This window comes from Hemitrygon akajei, chromosome 10 (assembly GCF_048418815.1).
Source record: "Hemitrygon akajei chromosome 10, sHemAka1.3, whole genome shotgun sequence".
NCBI lineage: Eukaryota > Metazoa > Chordata > Chondrichthyes > Myliobatiformes > Dasyatidae > Hemitrygon > Hemitrygon akajei.
Window position 1 is genome coordinate 116,819,337 of NC_133133.1, and position 18,769 is coordinate 116,838,105.

Here is an 18,769-nt window from a genome sequence, read left to right on the forward strand (position 1 = left end):
TCAATAACGAAGATCAAAGCCCACAGGTCAACTGGAAGACCAGAAGTCTGCGGAAGTCTGCCTCTGTTAGTCGCTGTGAATCATCTGGGGAAGTCAAAGCCCAGCGTCTGTGAATCCATGAGTCCAGTGGCTTGATCTAGGGTGGAAGTCGCATGGTCACTTGATCTAGGTGTATTTGCGTGGGTAGAATGGGGCTTGGTTGCTGTTGCTGTGTAGTTACTCGTTGTGCTCTGTGTTGTTCTGCTGGGCACTGTGGCATGCTACATTGATGTGGCCACACTTGCAGGCTGCCCCCTTCACATCATTAGGTTGAGTTGGTTGTTAACGCAAAAGATGCATTTCATTGTCTGTTTCAAAGTACACGTGATAGCAAATGAATCTGAGTCTGACGTGCTGGGGGAAGATGTGCAGTGTAGTGGTAGTTAATGCAACTGATGTGCCCTTTGCTAAAACAGTGGATGCGTGCACTCAACGGCCACTTTTTTAGGTACACCTGTGCACCTGCTCATTAATGTTAATATCTAATCGGCCAATCATGTGGCAGCAACTCAGTGTATAAAAGCATGCAGACATGGTCAAGAGGTTCAGTTGTTGTTCAGACCAAACATCAGAATGAGGATGAAATATGATCCAAGTGAGTTTGAACATGGAATGGTTGTTGGTGCCAGACAGGGTGGTTTGAGTTTCTCAGAAACTACTGATCTCCTGGGATTTTCACGCACAACTGTCTCCAGAGAATGGTGCTAAAAACAAGAAAAAACATCCACTGAGTGGCAGTTCTGTGGGTGAAAATGCCTTGTTAATGAGAGAGGTCAGACAAGAATGGCCAGACTGGCTTAAGCTGATAGGAAGGCAACAGTAACTCAGATAACCACGTGATACAACAGTGGTGTACAGGGGAGCATCTCTGAACGCACAACACGTCAAACCTTGCAGTGGCTGGGGTACAGCAGCAAAAGACCATGAACATACTCTCAGTGGCCACTTTTTCAGGTACAGGAGGTAGCTAGTAAATTTGCCACTGAGAGCATAATCAGTGAGGCAGGAGACAGACTGTTTCAGTAGCTTCTGTTTTAGGCACATAGATGTTGGAAGGATGGAAGGTCTGAGTAGGAGGGAGTGCTAGATTGATCTTAAAAGCATAAAAGGTTGGCACAACATTGTGGGCTGAAGGGGCTCTGATGTTCTCTGTTCTATGTACATTTTACTGGAACTGGTCGTTAGCTGTGCAGTAAACTGCAAGTCCCCTGGCAGAGTTATTTATGGATGTGGAAAATTATATCACATTTGAAATTCAAATTCTTATCAGTAGAATTAAGCAAAGCACCACCAAACAGTGTTGGGTACTTCTCAACAGACAAGCAAATGAAGTCGACGTGGAGTGGAGTTTGCTGAGGCTTGGTCAATGATCAATTACCATCACACTCAGCCTTTTGGCCAGTCGTGTCTGAAGCTGCTTCAGACGGGAGTGGCACTCCTTGGATTCTCAGCACCGGAATGGGGATAACCATCTGCAGACTGTCCGATCAAATCAGATTCCCGGTCATGAAGCGATCGACAGGTAGGGAAAGATGCATCCACTTGGAGAGGGCAAAACTTAGCAGGGAGGATCTGGAACACAGACGCTGCATCGATAGCATTACATTGTGCACCGGCAGCTTTAATGTTGCAATGGTGCTCTGTACATAGAGAGGGCTTTCTTTTTCTCTGAACTTCTCTGCTGATGTTAATCTGCCCATACTCTGCAAATTAACCTGTGAGTTCCCAAACTTGCTGCTAAAAGCTTGCTTAACAGACAAGCCACTGCGTGTGGCCTGTTAATGTAGCACTTTCGTTCATGAAGGAACTGCGGGCTAAACAACAGTCCTATCACCTTGTAAATATTATTCCCAGCACTCATTTTGACTGCCACCACTCCTTCATGAACTGCGAAACATGGGCCCATGCTTTCTGTCCGGAGAATATTAAATGCACTTCCATGCTTTTAGTTTTGTGGGTTCCAGAATGCAATTAGGAAAAGACTTGAGGACCTGAGTTATTGGGAAAGGTTGAATAGGTTAGAATTATAAGTGGTGGATGTGGGTTCGATTTTGAGAAGTTCTTAAATGTTGAAATTGAACTCACATCCACCACTTCTGCTGGCAGCTGGTACCACATTCTTACCACCTTCTGAGTGAAGAAATTCTCCCTCATGTTAAAACATTTCAGCTTTCACCCTTAACCTATGACCTCTAGTTCTAGTCTCACCCAACCTCAGTGGAAGAAGCCCTCATAATTTTGTATCCCTCTATCAAATCTCCCCTCATCTTCTCGCGCTCTAGGGAGTATGGTCTGGTGCAGGTCGAAGAGACTAGGCAGAATAATAGTTTGGCACAGACTAGATGGGCTGAAGGTCTGTTTCTGCGCCGTAGTGCTCCACGGCTCTATGACTTACCCCTGCCAAAATGATGAACACTAGAGTTTCTGCAGATGCTGGAAATCCAGAGTAACAAACACAAAATGCTGGAGGAACTCAGCAGGTCAGGCAGCATCTATGGAGAGGAATAAAATTTTGATGCTTTGGGCCGAGACCCTTGATCAAGAAGCCAAAATTAGCAGGAGGGGGCAGAAGTACAAGCTGGCCAGTCAAAATGAGCATGGTTGGCAAGTCACATACTCTATTGAAGCTCACCCGCACCTCTACTTCCTCAGGAAGCTAAAGAAATTTGGCATGACTCCTACAACTCTTACCAATTTTCATCAAAGCACCAGAGAAAACATTCGCCTGGATGGCAATGGCTCTACATGTGATCACAAGATACTGCAGAGAGTTGTGGACACAACTCAGCACATCACAGTATCAGCCTCCCCTCCATGGACCCTCTCTGCACTTCAAGTTCATGTTAATTGTCATCGGACCGTACATAGTTACGACCAAATGAAACAACATTCACCCATAAATCATACACCCACACATCACATAAAAACAAATTTACTGCAAATAATTTAATAAAATATCAATCAAAGTGCAAGTAGTGTGCAGCACAGGTGTACAGTAAACAGCTGTCTGTCCTACTGACAAGACCTTGATAGAGGCAGGGCGAGATTTCAGTGAGACAGCCACCATAATCAAAGACCCCACCCACTATTCTCTCTTCTTCCTTCTCCCTACCATCAGGCTTAAGGGCTGCTCTTTCCCTCTTGAACAGATATCTTGTATGATAAGATAGACTCTTGACCTCACAATCCACCTTGTTCTCATCCTGCACTTTATCCTTTACCTGCACTGCACTTTTTTCTGCATTGTTATTGTTTTACCTTATTCTAGCTCTCTATAATGATATCTGTATGGACAAGCTTTTACTGTACAGTATTTAGGTATGTGTCAATAATAATCCAATACTAGTACTTTTACCAATTGCTGGCAGTTTGATACTATGGCTGATTGGGCTGGTTTATTTGTGTGGCATGTTCTGGGGTGGGGGTCCTCATTGCTAGTAGCATGGATAGAGCAATGTCTGACTGGCAGGAGGGAAGATACGGGAATGAAGGGGAGCCTTTTCAGATTGGCTGCCGGTGACTAGTGCTGTTCCACGAGGGTTTGTGTTGGAGCCGCTTCTTATTATGTCTTACATCAATGATTTGGACAACGGAATTGATGGCTTTGTGGCCACGTTTGCAGACGATTCGAAGATAAGTGGAGGGGCAGAAATGTAGAGGAATCAGGGAGTCTGCAGAGGGACTTAGATTAGGAGAATGGGCAAAGAATTGGCAGATGGATTACAGTGTTGAGAACTGTTGGTCATGCACATTGGTAGAAAGTATAAAAGCTTAGACCGTTTTCTAAACGGGCAGAAAGTTCAAAAATCTGAGGTGCAAAGGGACTTCAGAGTCCTCGTGCAGCATTCCCTAAAGGTTAACTGGCAGGCTGAGTCGGTGGTGAGGAAGGCAAATGAAATGTTAGCATTCATTTCGAGAGGACTAGAATTCCAGGGCTGGAATGGCTAGCACAAGAGGGCACAGTTTTAAGGTGCTTGGAAGTAGGTACAGAGGAGATGGTAAGTTTTTTACATGGAGAGTGGTGAGTGTGTGGAATGGGCTGCCGGCGACGGTGGTGGAGGCGGATACGATGCAGTCTTTTAAGAGATTCCTGGAGAGGTGTATGGAGCTTAGTAAAATAGAGGGCTATGGGTAACCCTAGGTAATTTCTAAGGTAAGGACATGTTTGGCAGAGCATTGTGGGCCGAAGGGCCTGTATTGTACCGTAGATTTATTATGTTTCTAATATAAAAGCAAGGATGTAACGCTGAGGCTTTAAAAGACACTGGTGATGCCTAACTTTGGAGAATTGTAAACAGTTTTGGGCCTCTTACTTAAGAAAAGATGTGCTGACATTGGAGAGGGTTCAGAAGAGCTTCACAAGAATGATCATGGGAATGAAAAGCTTATTGTATGAGGAGCAATTGATGGTTCCAGGCCTGCACTCACTGGAATTTAGAAGAATGAGGGGGATCTCATTGAAACCTGTCAAATGTTGAAAGGCCTAGATAGAGTGGATATGTTTCCTAAAGTGGGAGAGTCTAGGACCAGCGGGCACAGCCTCAGAATAGAGGGACACCCATTTAGAACGAGGATGAGGAGGAATTTCTTTAGCCAGAGGGTGGTGAATCTGTGGAATTCATTGCCACAGGCAGCTGTGGAGGCCAAGTCATTGGAGGTTGATAGGTTCTTGATTAGTCAGGGCATGAAAGGTTATGGGGACAAGGCAGGAGAATGGGGTTGAGAAGGAAAATAAATCAACATGATGGAATGGCGGAGCAAATGCGATGGGCCAAGTGGCCTAATTCTGCTCCTGTTTGTTATGGTCTTACCGTGAAAAGCTTTTGTTTCACATACCATCCAGCCTACTCATGCCATGCATAAGGCAGTAAACAGGAGACAGAATACTGTTGCAGTTACAGAGAAAGTGCATTGCAGGTGGGTAGATTGGGAGATGAAGAATTCAAAAATTCTTTTGGTGTATGAGAAGTCTATTCACCAGCTTGAGAACAGCAGGACAGAAGTCGTCTTTGAGCCTGGTGATACCTGTTCTCGGGCTTTTCTATGTTTTGCCCGATGGGAGGGGCGAGAAAAGAGGGTCTTTGACCATGGAACCACTTTCCTCAGGCAGTGGGAAGCTTAGATAGAGTCAGCGAAGGGGAAGCTGGTTTCCATGATGGACCACCGGTCTGATTACACAACTCTACTTGCAGTCTTGGGCAGAGCAGTTGCCGTACCGAGCCGACATACATCTGGTTGGAGCTTCAAGCTTCAGGATTGTTTAAAGTCATTTCCAGAGCTCAAGCGTAAAGGAGAATGAAATAGTTGTTACTCTGGATTCAATGTGGCATATAAAAACACAATAATAAAATAAACAAAATAAATATAAATGCATAAGATAGCTTACTGTGTATACACACACACACACACACACACACACACACACACACACACACACACACACACACACACACACACACACACACGTAGGTTATATGTTCATAAAGTAACGCTAGGCACAAGAGTCTCTGTACGTAAGGTGACTGACAGGAAATGATAAAGTAGTGGTGGGTCAGTGGGTGGAGGTGTTGATCAGCCTTACTGTTTGGGGAAAGTAACTGTGTTTGAGTCTGTTGGTTCTGGCTTGGATGCTATGTAGCCTCCTCCCCAATGGGAGTGGGACAAACAGTCCATGAATAGGGTGGGTGGGATCCTTCATGATATTGATGGCTTTTTTCAAAACCTTTTGGTACATATATTCTTGATGGTGGATAGGCTGGTGCCGGTGATCCATCGGGCAGTTTTGATGACCCACTGTAGTCTTCCTGTCAGCCGCAGTGCAGTTTCCGTACCAAGCAGTGGTGCAGCTTGTCAGAATGCTCCCTGCTGCGCATCTGTAGAGGTTGTGAGTATTCTATGGTGTGGTGCATCAAAGGAAATTAGCAAGCAATGCTGGGGATGTGCTGAATTTCCTCAGCCTTCTGAGGAAGCAGAGGTGTGGTTGTCACGTTGAGGTCAATCTCGCTGAAGTTGTGGCCATGCTTTATTGGTGACACTGGCAAGCTGCCCCCAGCACATCCTCAGACCGTGTGGGCTCGGAGGAGGGCATCGAGAGGCTTCAATGGGAGAAGGACAGGGTGAGTGAGTCGTCAAGGGCCTGGCTAATAGAATGTAATATGGAAGTATACACCATCAACTACAAATGATTTGTAGCTTGTTAGAAAAAATGGAGAGGTAAAGCAAAGTACTTTTGAAATGATGGAAGATTTTTAAAAGACGCTGGTGTTCAGAATTACCTGGCTGCCTTTGTATATAAATCACTGAAGTTAGCATGCATTACAAAAAACAGTTGGGAAGGGAAAATGTCAGGTTGGCTTTTATTGTGAAAAATGCCTGGACAAGGATCAGCAAGGGCAAGGGCTTGGAGGCCTCCCAGGTCAACGGGTTCTAGGATCAGATCTCCATGCAAGCAGGAGGCGTGCAAGTCAGCGAGTTGGGAATTCAAGGCCTGGAGTTCGGGATCCTATCGCCGGGGCCAATACCAAAGATTGATCAGAAGTCTGTATGTTGAAGCCTTGGACCTACAAGACTGAGAGCCCACAGTGGAAGTCGTGAGTTGTCAGTGAGTCTATGAGTCCACTGGAGGCTGGAGGCCTGGAAGCCTATCCTGGGGTTGGAGGATTGTCTGTTGGTGGAGACGGAGGAAAGGAACTTGTAGACACAAGAAGTACTGCAGATGCTGGAAATCTAGAGCAATGCACACAACATGCTGGAGGACCTCAACAGGTCAGGCAGCATCTATAGAGAGAAATCGACAGTCAACTTTTCGGGCCGAGACCCTTCATCAGGACTTGTTGTGCTGTTGTTGTTTTGCTGCTTGTTGTGTTTGGTTGTCGTTATTGCTTGTGTGGTTCTGTGGATGCTATGTGGACACCAGAATGTGTGATGACACTCTGCAGGCTGCCCCCACCACATTTTTGGGTTGTATTGGTTGAAAACTGCATTATACGTGTGATTAATAAATCTGAATCTGAAGAATCTGAGACAAGAGTGGAGAAGCGTGGACAAGTACGTGGATGGGAGGGGCATGCAGGGCTATGGGAGGAGGCAGAATAACAGTTCGGCAGGGACTAGATGGGCTGAAGAGCCTGTTTCAGTGCTGTATTGCTCTATGGCTCTGCATCTTGCTTCAATTATACAGGGGTCCTGGAGGGGTCAAATCTGGAAGATTATGCACAGGTCTGATCTCCCCTCCTGAGTGATGGTGTTCTTATCACAGTGTTCATCCTGATTCGTAGCCTGTAGGTTTATTGTAAGAGGAGAAATAAAGGTTTCAAACACTAAACCTTTACTTCTTGAGCACAGAAAATTCATTGAAAAGTGCAAAAGTGCTTCTAAGACTTGATGTGGGCAATGTAGGGGTGACACCTGCACTGACTGGAATGTCAGGAGCCAGGGGTCAAATCTCAAAATGAAGGATCTTGTTTGGGCATAGGATCCCTTGGCGTCATTCAGAGTAGAGTTCTTCCCTCTGCATTGGGTGGTACGGTAGTGTAGTGGTTATCATGCCACTACTACAGCACTAGTGACCCAAATTCAATTCGCACTGCTGTCTGTGTGTATGTTCTCCCCTTGATATGTGGGTCTCCTCTGGGTGTCATGGTTTTATAGAACATAGCACAATATAGGGCCTTCACGCACGATGTTCCCTCCCACAGTTCAAAGATATATGGTTTAACAGGTAAATTGGTTGTAATTGGCTGGTGAAGGCTTGTTGGGTTGGAAGGGTCTGTTATCATGCTGTAATTCTAAATAAATTAAAGTATTCACTACCATGTACAAAGTGAAACCAAGCGCCATAGGTGATAAGGCTCAGATGGGCCCAATGCCTTCTCTGCTCGCTCTGACCTTCACAAATTCCCACAGTCCCGACGACCCTGTGATTTCAGTCTCCAAGGCTGAGGTGGGGACATCCTTCAGGTAGCTGAATCCACAGAAAGTATCCAGACCAGATGGGGTACCAGGCCACATACTAAAGACCTGTGCTGATCCACTGGCTGGTACTCACTGATATCTTTAACCTCTTGCTTTGGCAGTCTGAGGTACTGACCTGTTTCAAGCAGGCTTCAATTATACCAGTGCCTCAGAAGATCTTGGTAACCTGCCTCAATGACTATCATCCAATAATGCTTACATCACTGTGATGAGCAAACACGAGGAAATCTGCAGATGCTGGAAATTCGAACAACAACACACACAAAATGCTGGTGGAACACAGCAGGCTAGGCAGCATCTATAGGAGAAGCACTGTCAACGTTTCGGGCCGAGACCCTTCGTCACTGTGATGAAGTGGTCTGAGAGGTTGCTGATGTAACATATCAACACCTGCCTGAGAAGGAACTTGGATCCGCTCCAATTTGCCTACCGTCACAACAGGTCAACAGCAGATACCATTTCATTGACTCTTCACTCAACTCTGGAACATCGAGACAGCAAAGATTTAATACTATCATCCCCTCAAAGCTGATCAATAAGCTTTAAGACTTTGGCCTCAATACCTCCTTGTGCAACTGGATCATGCATTAGCACAGGTGCATCACATGGCTTTGTGCTTAGTCCTCTGCTCTACTCACTTTATACTTATGACTGTGAGGCTAAGCACAGCTCCATTGTGATATTTAAATTTGCTGATGACATATTGTCATTGGCTGAATCAAAGGTGGTGACAAATTATCATAAAGGAGGGAGACTGAAAATCTGGTTGAGTGGTGCCACAACAACAACCTCTCACTCAATGTCAGCAAAGCCAAGGAGCTGACTACAGGAGAAGAAAACCCGAGGTCCATGAGCCAGTCCTCTTCGGGGGATCAGAGATGGAGAGGGTCAGCGACTATAAATTCATCAGTGTTATTTCAGAGGATCTCACCTGGTCCAGCATGTAAGTGCAACTACAAGGAAAGCAAGGCAGTGCCTCTGTTTTCTTAGAAGTTTGCAAAGATTTGGCATGTCACCTAAAATTTTACAAACTTCTATAGATTTGTGGTTGAGAATATATTGACTGGTTGCATCACAGCCTGGTAAGGAAACACCAATGCCCTTGAACGGAAAATTCTACAGAAATTAATGGATACAGCCTAGTCCATCACGGGTAAAGTTATTGACATGATTGAGTTCATCTATAGGATGTGTTGACACAGGAAAGCAGCATCCATCATCAGGGACCTCCACCACCCAGGACATGCTCTCTTCTCACTGCTGCCATCAGGAAGGAGATACAGGAGCCTCATGACCCACACCATCAGGTGCAGGAACAGTTAATACTCCTTCATTTTTCCTAACAAGCTGAAGGTCATCAAGATGCAGCTCCTTAGAGACCGTGTTAGGGAACGGAGCTGCAGCTCGACGACCTTTGGCTTGTTAGGGAAGGTGAAGCAATGATAGACAGGAGCTACAGGGAGGTTGTCACCCCAAGGCTACAGGAGACAGATAAATGGGTCAGAAGAGGGAAGGAAGAATGACAGATAGTGGAGAGCACCCTTGTGGCCGTCCCTCTCAACAGTAAGTACCCCATTTTGGGTACTGTTGGGAGGGGGGGGGGAGCTACCTGGGGGAAGCAACTGTGGCCGTGTCTCTGGTACTGAGTCTGGCTGTGCAGTTCGGAAGGGTAGGGAACTGGAGGACAGCAGCAGTGATAGGGGACTCTGTAGTCAGGGGGACAGATAGGCAATTCTGTGGATGCAAAAAGGAAACACGGATGGTAGTTTGCCTCCCACGTGCTAGGGTCCACGATGTTTCTAAATGCATCCACAATATCTGGAAAAGGGAAGGTGAGCAGCCCAAAGTTGTGGCTTGGTATCAACGACATGGGTAGGAAAAGGGAGGAGATCCTGAAAACAGAATACAGGGAGTTAGGAAGGAAACTGAGAAGCAGGACCTCAAGGGTAGTAATCTCGGGATTGCTGCCTGTGCTACGCGACAGTGAGGTTAGGTATAGAATGAGGAGGCAGATAAATGCATGGCTGAGGAATTGGAGCAGGGGGCAGGGATTCAGATTTCTGGATAATTGGAACCTCCTCTGGGGCAGGTGGGACCTGTATAAAAGGGACTGGTTGCACTTGAATCCGAGAAGGATCAATATTCTTGCGGGCAGGTTTACTAGAGCTGGTGGGAGTGGTTTAAAATGATATGGCAGGGGAATGGGAATCAGTATGATAGAGCTGAAGATGAGTCAGCAGGTTTACAGATAGATGATGGGTGTAACATGAATGTAAGGAAGGACAATCCAATGAGTGGATACAAATGTAGACAGAGTAAAGAGTTGAATTGTACCACAGAGGCACATTTCAAAAGGGCGAAGAGTGAAGGATTGAAGGTGCTGTACTTAAATATGCATAGCATTCAGAATAAGGTGGACGAATTCGTGGCACAATTAGAGATTAGTCAGTATGATGTTGAGGCTGAAAGAAGGCCAGAATTGGGAATTTAATATCAAAGGACAGGATAGAAGGCATAGGCGGTGATGTTGTTCTGTTGGTAAGATATGGAATTACATCTTTAGAAAGAGGTGACATATGGTCAGAGAATGTTGCATCTTGTGGGTGGAGTTAAGAAACTGCAAGGGTAAAAAAACATTATGGGAATCATGTATAGGCTTCCAAATAGTAGCCAAGATGTGGGGTTGAGATTGCAAAGGGAGCTAGAAAAGTCATGCAGAAAGGGTAATGATACAATTGTAATGGGGGATTTCAATAAGCAAGGGAAAATCAGGTTGGTATCGGATCGCAAGAAAGGGAATTTGTTGAATGCCTACAAGATCGTGTTTTAGAGCAGCTTGTGCATGAGCCTACTCGGGGGAAGGCTATCTTGGATTAGGTGTTGTTAGGGAGCTTAATGTAAAGGAACCCTTAGGAGGCAGTGATCATAATCTGATTGAATTCATACTGCAGTTTGAGAGGGAGAAGCATAAGTCACACATATCTGTATCACAATGGAGTAAAGTGAATTACAGAGGCATGAGAGAAGAGCTTGCCCAGGTGGACTGGAGGAGGATACTGGTCGGGATGGCTGAAGTTTCTGGGAATAGTTTACAAGGCACAGGACAGATATGTCCCACAGAAGTTATTCTCATATGGGAGGAATAGGCAACCATAGCTGACAAGGGAGATTAAGGACTGCATAAAAGCCAAGGAAAGGGCATATAAGGTAGCAAAAGTAAGTGGGAATTTGGATGATTGGGAAGCTTTTAAAATCCAACAAAAGGCAACTAAAAAGCCATAAGAAGGGAAAAGATGAAGTATGAGGGCAAACTAGCCAGTAATATAAAGCAAGATATTAATTTTTTTCAGTTATATAAAGAGCAAAAGGTGGGTGAGAGTTGATATTGAACCACTGGAAAATTATGCTGGTGAGGTAGTAGTGGGGGACAACAAAATGGCAGATGAACCTAATGGTATTTTGTGTCTCTCCTTACTGTGGAGAACATTAGCAGCGTGCCAGAGGTCCATGAGTGTCAGGAAGCAGGAGTGTGCGCTATAGCTATTACAAAGGAAAAAGTGTGAGGCAGACTGAAAGGTCTTAAGGTGGATAAGTGACCTGGACCAGAAAGACTACATTCCAGAGTCCTGAGAGAGGTTGCTGAAGAGATAATTGATGCATTGGTCATGATCTTTCAAGAATCAATTGATTCTGGCATAGTCCCAGAGGACTGAGAGATTACAAATGTCACCCCCCTCTTTAAGAGGGGAGGAAGGCAAAAGAAAGGAAACTATAGGCCAGTCCCATTGACCTGCACTGGGGCCATACCCCTCCATACCCCTCCCATCCATGTACCAATGCAAATTTCTCTTAAACGTTGAAATCAAACTCATATCCACCACTTCCACTGGCAGCTCATTCCACACTCTCAGCACCCTCTGAGTGAGGAAGCTCCCCCCATCTTCCTGTTAAACAATTCACCTTTCACCCTTAACTCATGACCTCTAGTTCTAGTTTCACCCAACCTTGAGGAAAAATGGCTGCTATATATACCTCTCATAATTTTGTATACCTCTATCAAATCTCTCCTCATTCTCCTAGGCTCCAGGGACTAAAACCTATTCAACCTTTCCCTGTAATTCTGGTCTTCCAGTCCCTCCAGTGTGCATTGCTTAAGATCTCCAGCATCTGTATGTTGTAGTCTGAGGGGGTGGACAGGTTAGGTGCTGTGAATTTCTGACACGGAATTTGTCCTGAATGCATTTCAGTTAAAGGGAGAGATTGGGTAGAGGCTGAGTTTGTTTTCCTTGGTGCAGAACAGGCTGAGGTGTATGAAATTGGGAGGAGCTTGGACAATTAAAAACTTTACTGTGTGATAGTTTTCTGAAACAGGAGATTATGATGCGACGCTGCAGAATGGTGGTTAGCGCAGTTGCTTTACAGTGCTCGCAGTCACTGATCAGAGTCAAATTCCCACCACTGTCTGTAAGGATTTGCACGTTCTCCCTGCGTTCAACATCTCCAGCATCTGCAGAGTTTGTGACATTGGACACTCTACTGTTGTAATATTGGCTTTGCTTGTTTGCTTTCTCCAGGCTGCAAGTACACGTGCCACACTCAGTGCCGAGACTCGGTCCAACTTGACTGCCAAAAGAGTGGTAAATCAGTCAATCACAACTCCTGCTCTGACAAAGTGGTGCAAGAGTCTCTCAGGAATGATAAGGTAAGAGGTTAATCAGCTAATTTCAACTTACATCATCATGCAAGGTGCCTGTAGGTGATCAAAGTCTCCAAAGATGTGTTGTAATGTAAAAGGCGGACAAGATCAAAAAGGGTGGTGAATACAAGACTGAAGGTGTTATATTTGAATGTAATTGAATATTTGAATAAAGTCGATGAACTTGTAGCACAGTTACAGATTGGCATGTATGACGTTGTGGGCAGCCCTGAATCATGGATGAAAGATTATAGCTGGGAGCGTAACGTTCAAGGATACACATTGTATCGAAAGGACAGGCAGATAGGCAGAGGACGTGGCGTTACTCTGTATTAAATCATTAGAAAGAGGTGACATGGGGAAGAATGTGTTGAATCATTGTGAATAGAGCTAAGGAACTGCAAGGGTAAAAATACTCTGATGGGAGTTATATAGTGGCCTCCAAAAAGTAGCAAAGATATGGTCTACAAATTACAATGGGAGATAGAAAAGGCATATCAAAAGGGCAATGTTACAATAGTTACGGGGGATTTCAATATACAGGTAGATTGGGAAAATCAGGTTGGTGCTGGATCCAAAGAGGGGGAATTTCTAGAATGCCTACAAGATGGCTTTTTAGAGCAGCTCGTGGTTGAGCCCACTAGGGGATCAGCTGTTCTGGTTTGGGTGTTGTGTAATGAACCAGAATTGATCAGAGAGATCAAGGTAAAGGAATATTGAGGGACAAGTGATCATAATATGATAGAATCCACCCTACAATTTAAGTAGAAGCTAAAGTCAGATGTATCAGTATTACAGTAGAGTAAATGGAATTACAGAGGCATGAGAGAAGAGCTGGCCAAAATTGTTTGGAAAGGAGCACTAGCAGGGATGATGGCAGAGCAGGTACGGCTGGAGTTTCTGGGAGCAATTTGGAAGACATAGGATAGACACAGTGGTGCTAGAAAGAATTCTGAAACCGGTAGAATCTTCTCTATTTTTGCATAAAAATTACCTAAAATGTGATCAGATCTTCATGTAAGTCCTAAAGCTAGATAAAGAGAATCCAATTAAGTAAATAACACAAAAAACTTTATACTTGTGCATTTTTTCTTGAGAAAAAAATGATCCAGTATTACATGTATTTGTTGGAAGAAGTATGTGAATCTTTGCTTTCAGTAACTGGTATGACCCCCTTGTACTTCAATAACTTTATTCAGATGCTTCTGGTAACTGTTGATCAGTCCTGCACATCGGCTTGGAGGAATTTTAGGCCAATCCTCCTTAGAAAACCGCTTTAAATCTGGGATGTTGGTGGGCTTCCTTGCATAAATTGCTTGTTTCAGGTCCTTCCACAACATATCTATAGGATTAAGGCTGGGACTTTGTCTCAACCATTCAAAAACACAAATTTTCTTCTTTTTAAACCATTCTGTTATTGATTTATTCTTGTCTTTTTGGATCTTTGTCTTGTTGCATCATCCAGCTTCTATGAAGCTTCAGGTGATGGACCACTACCTTGACATTCCCCAGTAAAATGTCTTGATACAATTTTGAATTAATTGTTCCCTCAACGATTGCAAGCTGTCCGGACCCTGAGGCAGCAAAGCAGCCCTAAACTATGATGCTCCTTCCATCATGCCTCACAGCTGGGAGGAGGTTTTGGTGTTGATGTGCAGTGCCCTTTTTCCTCCAAACATGGCAATGTGTACTTCAATTTTTCAAAGTTCTTTTTTTGTCTCTCATGTCCACAGAACATTGTTCCAGAAGGGTTGTAGAAAATTCAGGTGGTCTTTTTTCAAATTTGAGATGAGCAGCTTTTTTTTTGAAGAACAGTGATTTCCTCTGTGGTGTCCTGACTATTCTTGTTCTGTGTTTTTCTCATAATGGACACATGAATGCAGACTTTAGCAAGTTCTAGAGATTTCTGCAGGTTTTTTTGCTGTTACCCTTGGGTTCTTCTTCACCTTCTTCAGCATTACACATTGTGCTTTTGGTGTGATGTACAGAATTTCCTCCATTTGTAGACAATTTCTAGTAGTGTGGATTGATGAACACTCAGGTCTTTAGAAATGCTTTTGTAGCCTTTTCCAGCTTCATGCATCTCTACAATTCCTCTTCTAAGGTCCTCAAACAAGGCCCCAAACAGTCCTTCTAGGTGAGGCAATACTTCACATGTGAGCCTGTGGAGTTAAAAGGTTTCAAAAGTACACTTAATGTCAGAGAAATGTATATGATATACATCCTGAAACGCTTTGTCTTTGTAACCATCCATGAAAAACAGAGGAGTGCACCCAAAGAATGAGTAACAATTAAATGTTAAAACCCCAAAGTCACTCCCAACTCCCCTCCCTCCCATGTGTAAGCGACAGCAAGCACGATTCCCCTCCCCCCACCAGCAAAAAAAAGCATTGGCACCCGCCACCGAGCACTCAAGCGTGCAGCAGACACAGACTTGCAGTACCCCAAAGACTACTAGTTCATCTACTGTATCTGGTGCTCCTGGTGTGGCCTCCTGTGTATCAGTGAGACCTGACATACGTTGGGAGACTGCTTCGCCAAGCACCTACACTCTATCTGCCAGAAAAAGTGAGATCTCCCTGTAACCACCCATTTCAATTCCACTTCATATTCCCATTCCGACATGTCAGTCCATGGTCTCCTCAACTGTCTCAAAGAGGCCACACTCAGGTTGGAGGAGCAACACCTTCCATCTGGGTAGCCTCCAATCTGATGGCATGAACATCGATTTCTTGAACTTCTTGTATTGCTTCCCCCATCTCTTTCAACATTCCCCAGTCCCATTTCCCTCCCTCACCTTATCATCCTATCTGTCCATCACCTCCCTCTGGTGCTCCTCCCCCTTCCCTTTCTTCCATGGTCTTCCGTCCTCAAAGATCAAAGCTCAAAGTAAAATTTATTATCAGAGTACATGCATGTCACCACGTACAACCCTGACATTCCTTTTCTTCAGGCACACTCAGCAAATCTATAGAACAGTAACTGTAAACAAACTGCACAAATGTAGATATAAATAAATAGCAATAACTAATGAACATGAAATAACAAGATAAAAGAGTAATTAAATGAGTGTAGTTACCTCCTTTTGTTCAAGAGCTTGATGTTTGGGGGGTAGTAACTGTTCTTGAACCTGGTGGTGGAAGTCTGGAGGTACTTGTACCTTCTACCTGAAGGCCACAGCAAGAAAAGAGCATGGCGAGGATCTTTGATGATGGATGCTGCTTTGCTGCGGCAATGTTTCATGTAGATGTGGCCAATCATTGGGAGAGTTTCACCCATGATGTACTAGGCCAAATTCACTACTTTTTATAGGATTTTGCACTCAAAGGCATTGGTGTTCCCATACCAGCCAGTAAACACACTTTCCACCACCATCTATAGAAGTTTGCCTTTCCCCTCAGATTCCCGCTTCTTCAGACCTTTATCTCTTTCACAAATCAACTTCCCAGCTCTTTACCTCACCCCTCCCCCCTCCCACTTTCACCTATACCTGCCACCTTGTACCCCTCCCCTCTTACTCTGACTTTCCCCTACCTTCCAGTCGTGAAGGGTTTTGGCTTGAAACATCGGCTGTTTACCCTTTTCCATAGATCCTGGCCTGCTGATTTCCTCCAGCATTTTGTGTGTGTTGCTTTAGATTTCCAGCATCTGCAGATTTTTTCACGTTTGTGTATGGTCATGCACTTTGGTAGAAGAAATAAAAACGTATACTATTTTCTAAATGGAGACAAAATTCTAAAATCTGAGGTGCCAAGGGACTTGGGAGTCCTTGTGCAGGATTCCATGAAGGTTAATTTGCAGGTTGAGTCAATGGTACTGAAAGCAAATGCAATATTAACATCCATTTCGAAAGGACTAGAACATAAAAACAAGGATGTAATGTAGAGGCTCTATAAGGCGTTGGTCAGACTGCACTGGGAGTGTTGTGAGCAGTTTTGGTCTTTTTATCTAAGAAAGGATATGTTTACATTGGAGAGAGTTCAAAGAAGATTCAGGAAAATGATTCAAGGATTGGAAGGGTTTTCATACGAGGAGCATTTGATGGCTGTGGACCTGTGCTCACTGGAATTCAGAAGAATGAGGAGGGATCCTACTGAAACCTATCGAATGTTGAAAGGTCTCAATAGAGTGGATATGGAGAGGATATTTCCTATAGTGGGACAGTCTTAGACCAGAGGACACAGCCTTAGAATAGAGGGACATTCATTTAGAATAGAGGTGAAGAGGAATTTCTCTAGCCAGAGCGTTGTTGCCACAGGCGGCTGTGGAGGCCAAGACATAGGGTACACTTAAACCTAGGGGTTGATAGATTCTTGATTGATCAGAGCATGAAGGGGTACAGGGAGAAGGCAAGAGATTAGGTCTGAGAGGGAAATGGATCAAGCATGATGAAATGGCGGAGCAGACCCAACGGGCGAAATTGCCTAATTCTGCTCTTATCTCTTATGGTATTATTAGCTTTATTTGTTATATATAAGTACATCAAAGCAGCCAAACATAGTCCATAGATGTGCTGGGGGCAGCCAGCAGGTGGTGTTGCCATTCCTCCAGTGCCAGTGGAGCATGTTCATAACTTACTAACCTCAACCCATAATTTTTGGAATGTGGAAGCAAACCAGGGCATCAGGAAGAAACGGTTTTTCACCGGGAGGATGTACAAACTCCTTACAGACAACAGCAGAATTGAACCCGGGTTGATAGCACTATAACATCATTATGCTGACTGCTGTGCTACTGTACCACCCTGTTATTCAGTACACCGGTCCTTTGGCCCAATTCATTTATGCCAACCAAGCTGCCAAACTGTATTGTATTATTACAGTAGGGCAAACTGTATGCCCAATTGTATTATTCAAGCTTTGAATGAATTGCTTAGGGATTCAGTTACATCACCTCACTTTGCAGAGTGGAATGCAATCGCGACCGTTCTTGGGTCATTTTATGAGCACAACTCCATTGGTTGGGAGATCAGGTCATCTCCTTGTGAGTAACTTCAAACATTATTGGATGATTTGATGGAGAAGATTTTATTTTCCTTCAAAAGAATCAGGCAAAGAGCTGGAGGAACTCAGTGGGTCAGGCAGCATCTTTGGAGGAAAATGTTTTGGGTTGAGGAAGATCTGGACCTAAAACATCGACTGTCCATTTCCCTCCTCAGATGTTGCCTGACTCAGTGACTTCCTCCGTTTCTAAATGACAAGAGATTTTGCAAATGTTGGAAATTCAGAGCAACACACTCAAAATGCTGGAGGAACTCAGCAAGTCAGGCAGCTTCTATGGAGAGGAATCAATGTTTTGGGCCGAGACCTTTCTTTAGGACTGCGAAGGAAGGGGGCAGAAGCCAGAATAAGAAAGAGGGGAGGGGAGGAGGAGGAGGACAGCCTAGCAGGCAATAGGTGAGACTAGGTGAGGGGGGAGGTATATGGGCGAGGGAAAGGATTTGTTGAAGGGTCTCACCCCAAAACGCTGACACCACAGATGCTGCCTGACTTACTGACTTCCTCCAGCATTTTATGTGTGTTCCTCCATTTCTTTGTGTGTTGCTCCAGATACCAGCATGTGCAGTCTCTTGTGTCCCCATGTAGTTATCAGCCTGGTGTCAGCACGCTCTGGTCCTTAAATAGCTGAATTATTCAGTCAAGTTGATACTGCAAGTAAATAATTCAGTTTGTGAAGGAGATGTCAGTTCACAAGCCTCAGTGGAGCTGGGAGATGATTTTCTCCAGCCAGTTAGTACTGGATGTGATGTACATAGGCAGCATTGATTAACTATTTGGTTCAATTAATAACTTACATAGAATGGGATAATTTATTATGGGTGTTTGGTATATTGTACTGAGCAAAACAGCTTTCTTTTGCTGGTAATCGAGAATTTTGCCTGATATATGTGTGTCTGTGTGTATCTATATATAGTGCTTAAGACTTTTGCACAGTACTATAGTAACTTCACATATTTCACCATACTGCTGCAAAAAACAACTAAATTCATGGCATATTTCTCCCCAAATTTTTATACTTATTTCAATCTATCCCAATTTTTATTCCTAAATCTTTTTTTGA

General features: G+C 44.3%; 1 protein-coding gene across 2 annotated transcripts in view; it reads left to right on the forward strand.

Moving 5' to 3' along the window:
• rassf3 (Ras association domain family member 3) overlaps nucleotides 1–18,769 on the forward strand; it is a 247,356-nt gene that overhangs the window by 59,382 nt on the left and 169,205 nt on the right. The window contains exons 1-2 of one of the 2 annotated variants that reach the window (XM_073058805.1): nucleotides 1,531–1,561; nucleotides 12,588–12,715. In XM_073058805.1, coding sequence (XP_072914906.1) covers nucleotides 1,546–1,561; nucleotides 12,588–12,715 — 144 coding nt within the window. In that variant the 5' untranslated portion in view covers nucleotides 1,531–1,545. Of the gene's footprint in view, nucleotides 1–1,530; nucleotides 1,562–12,587; nucleotides 12,716–18,769 lie in introns of those variants that run through there. The other variant, XM_073058804.1, reaches the window with a different exon arrangement.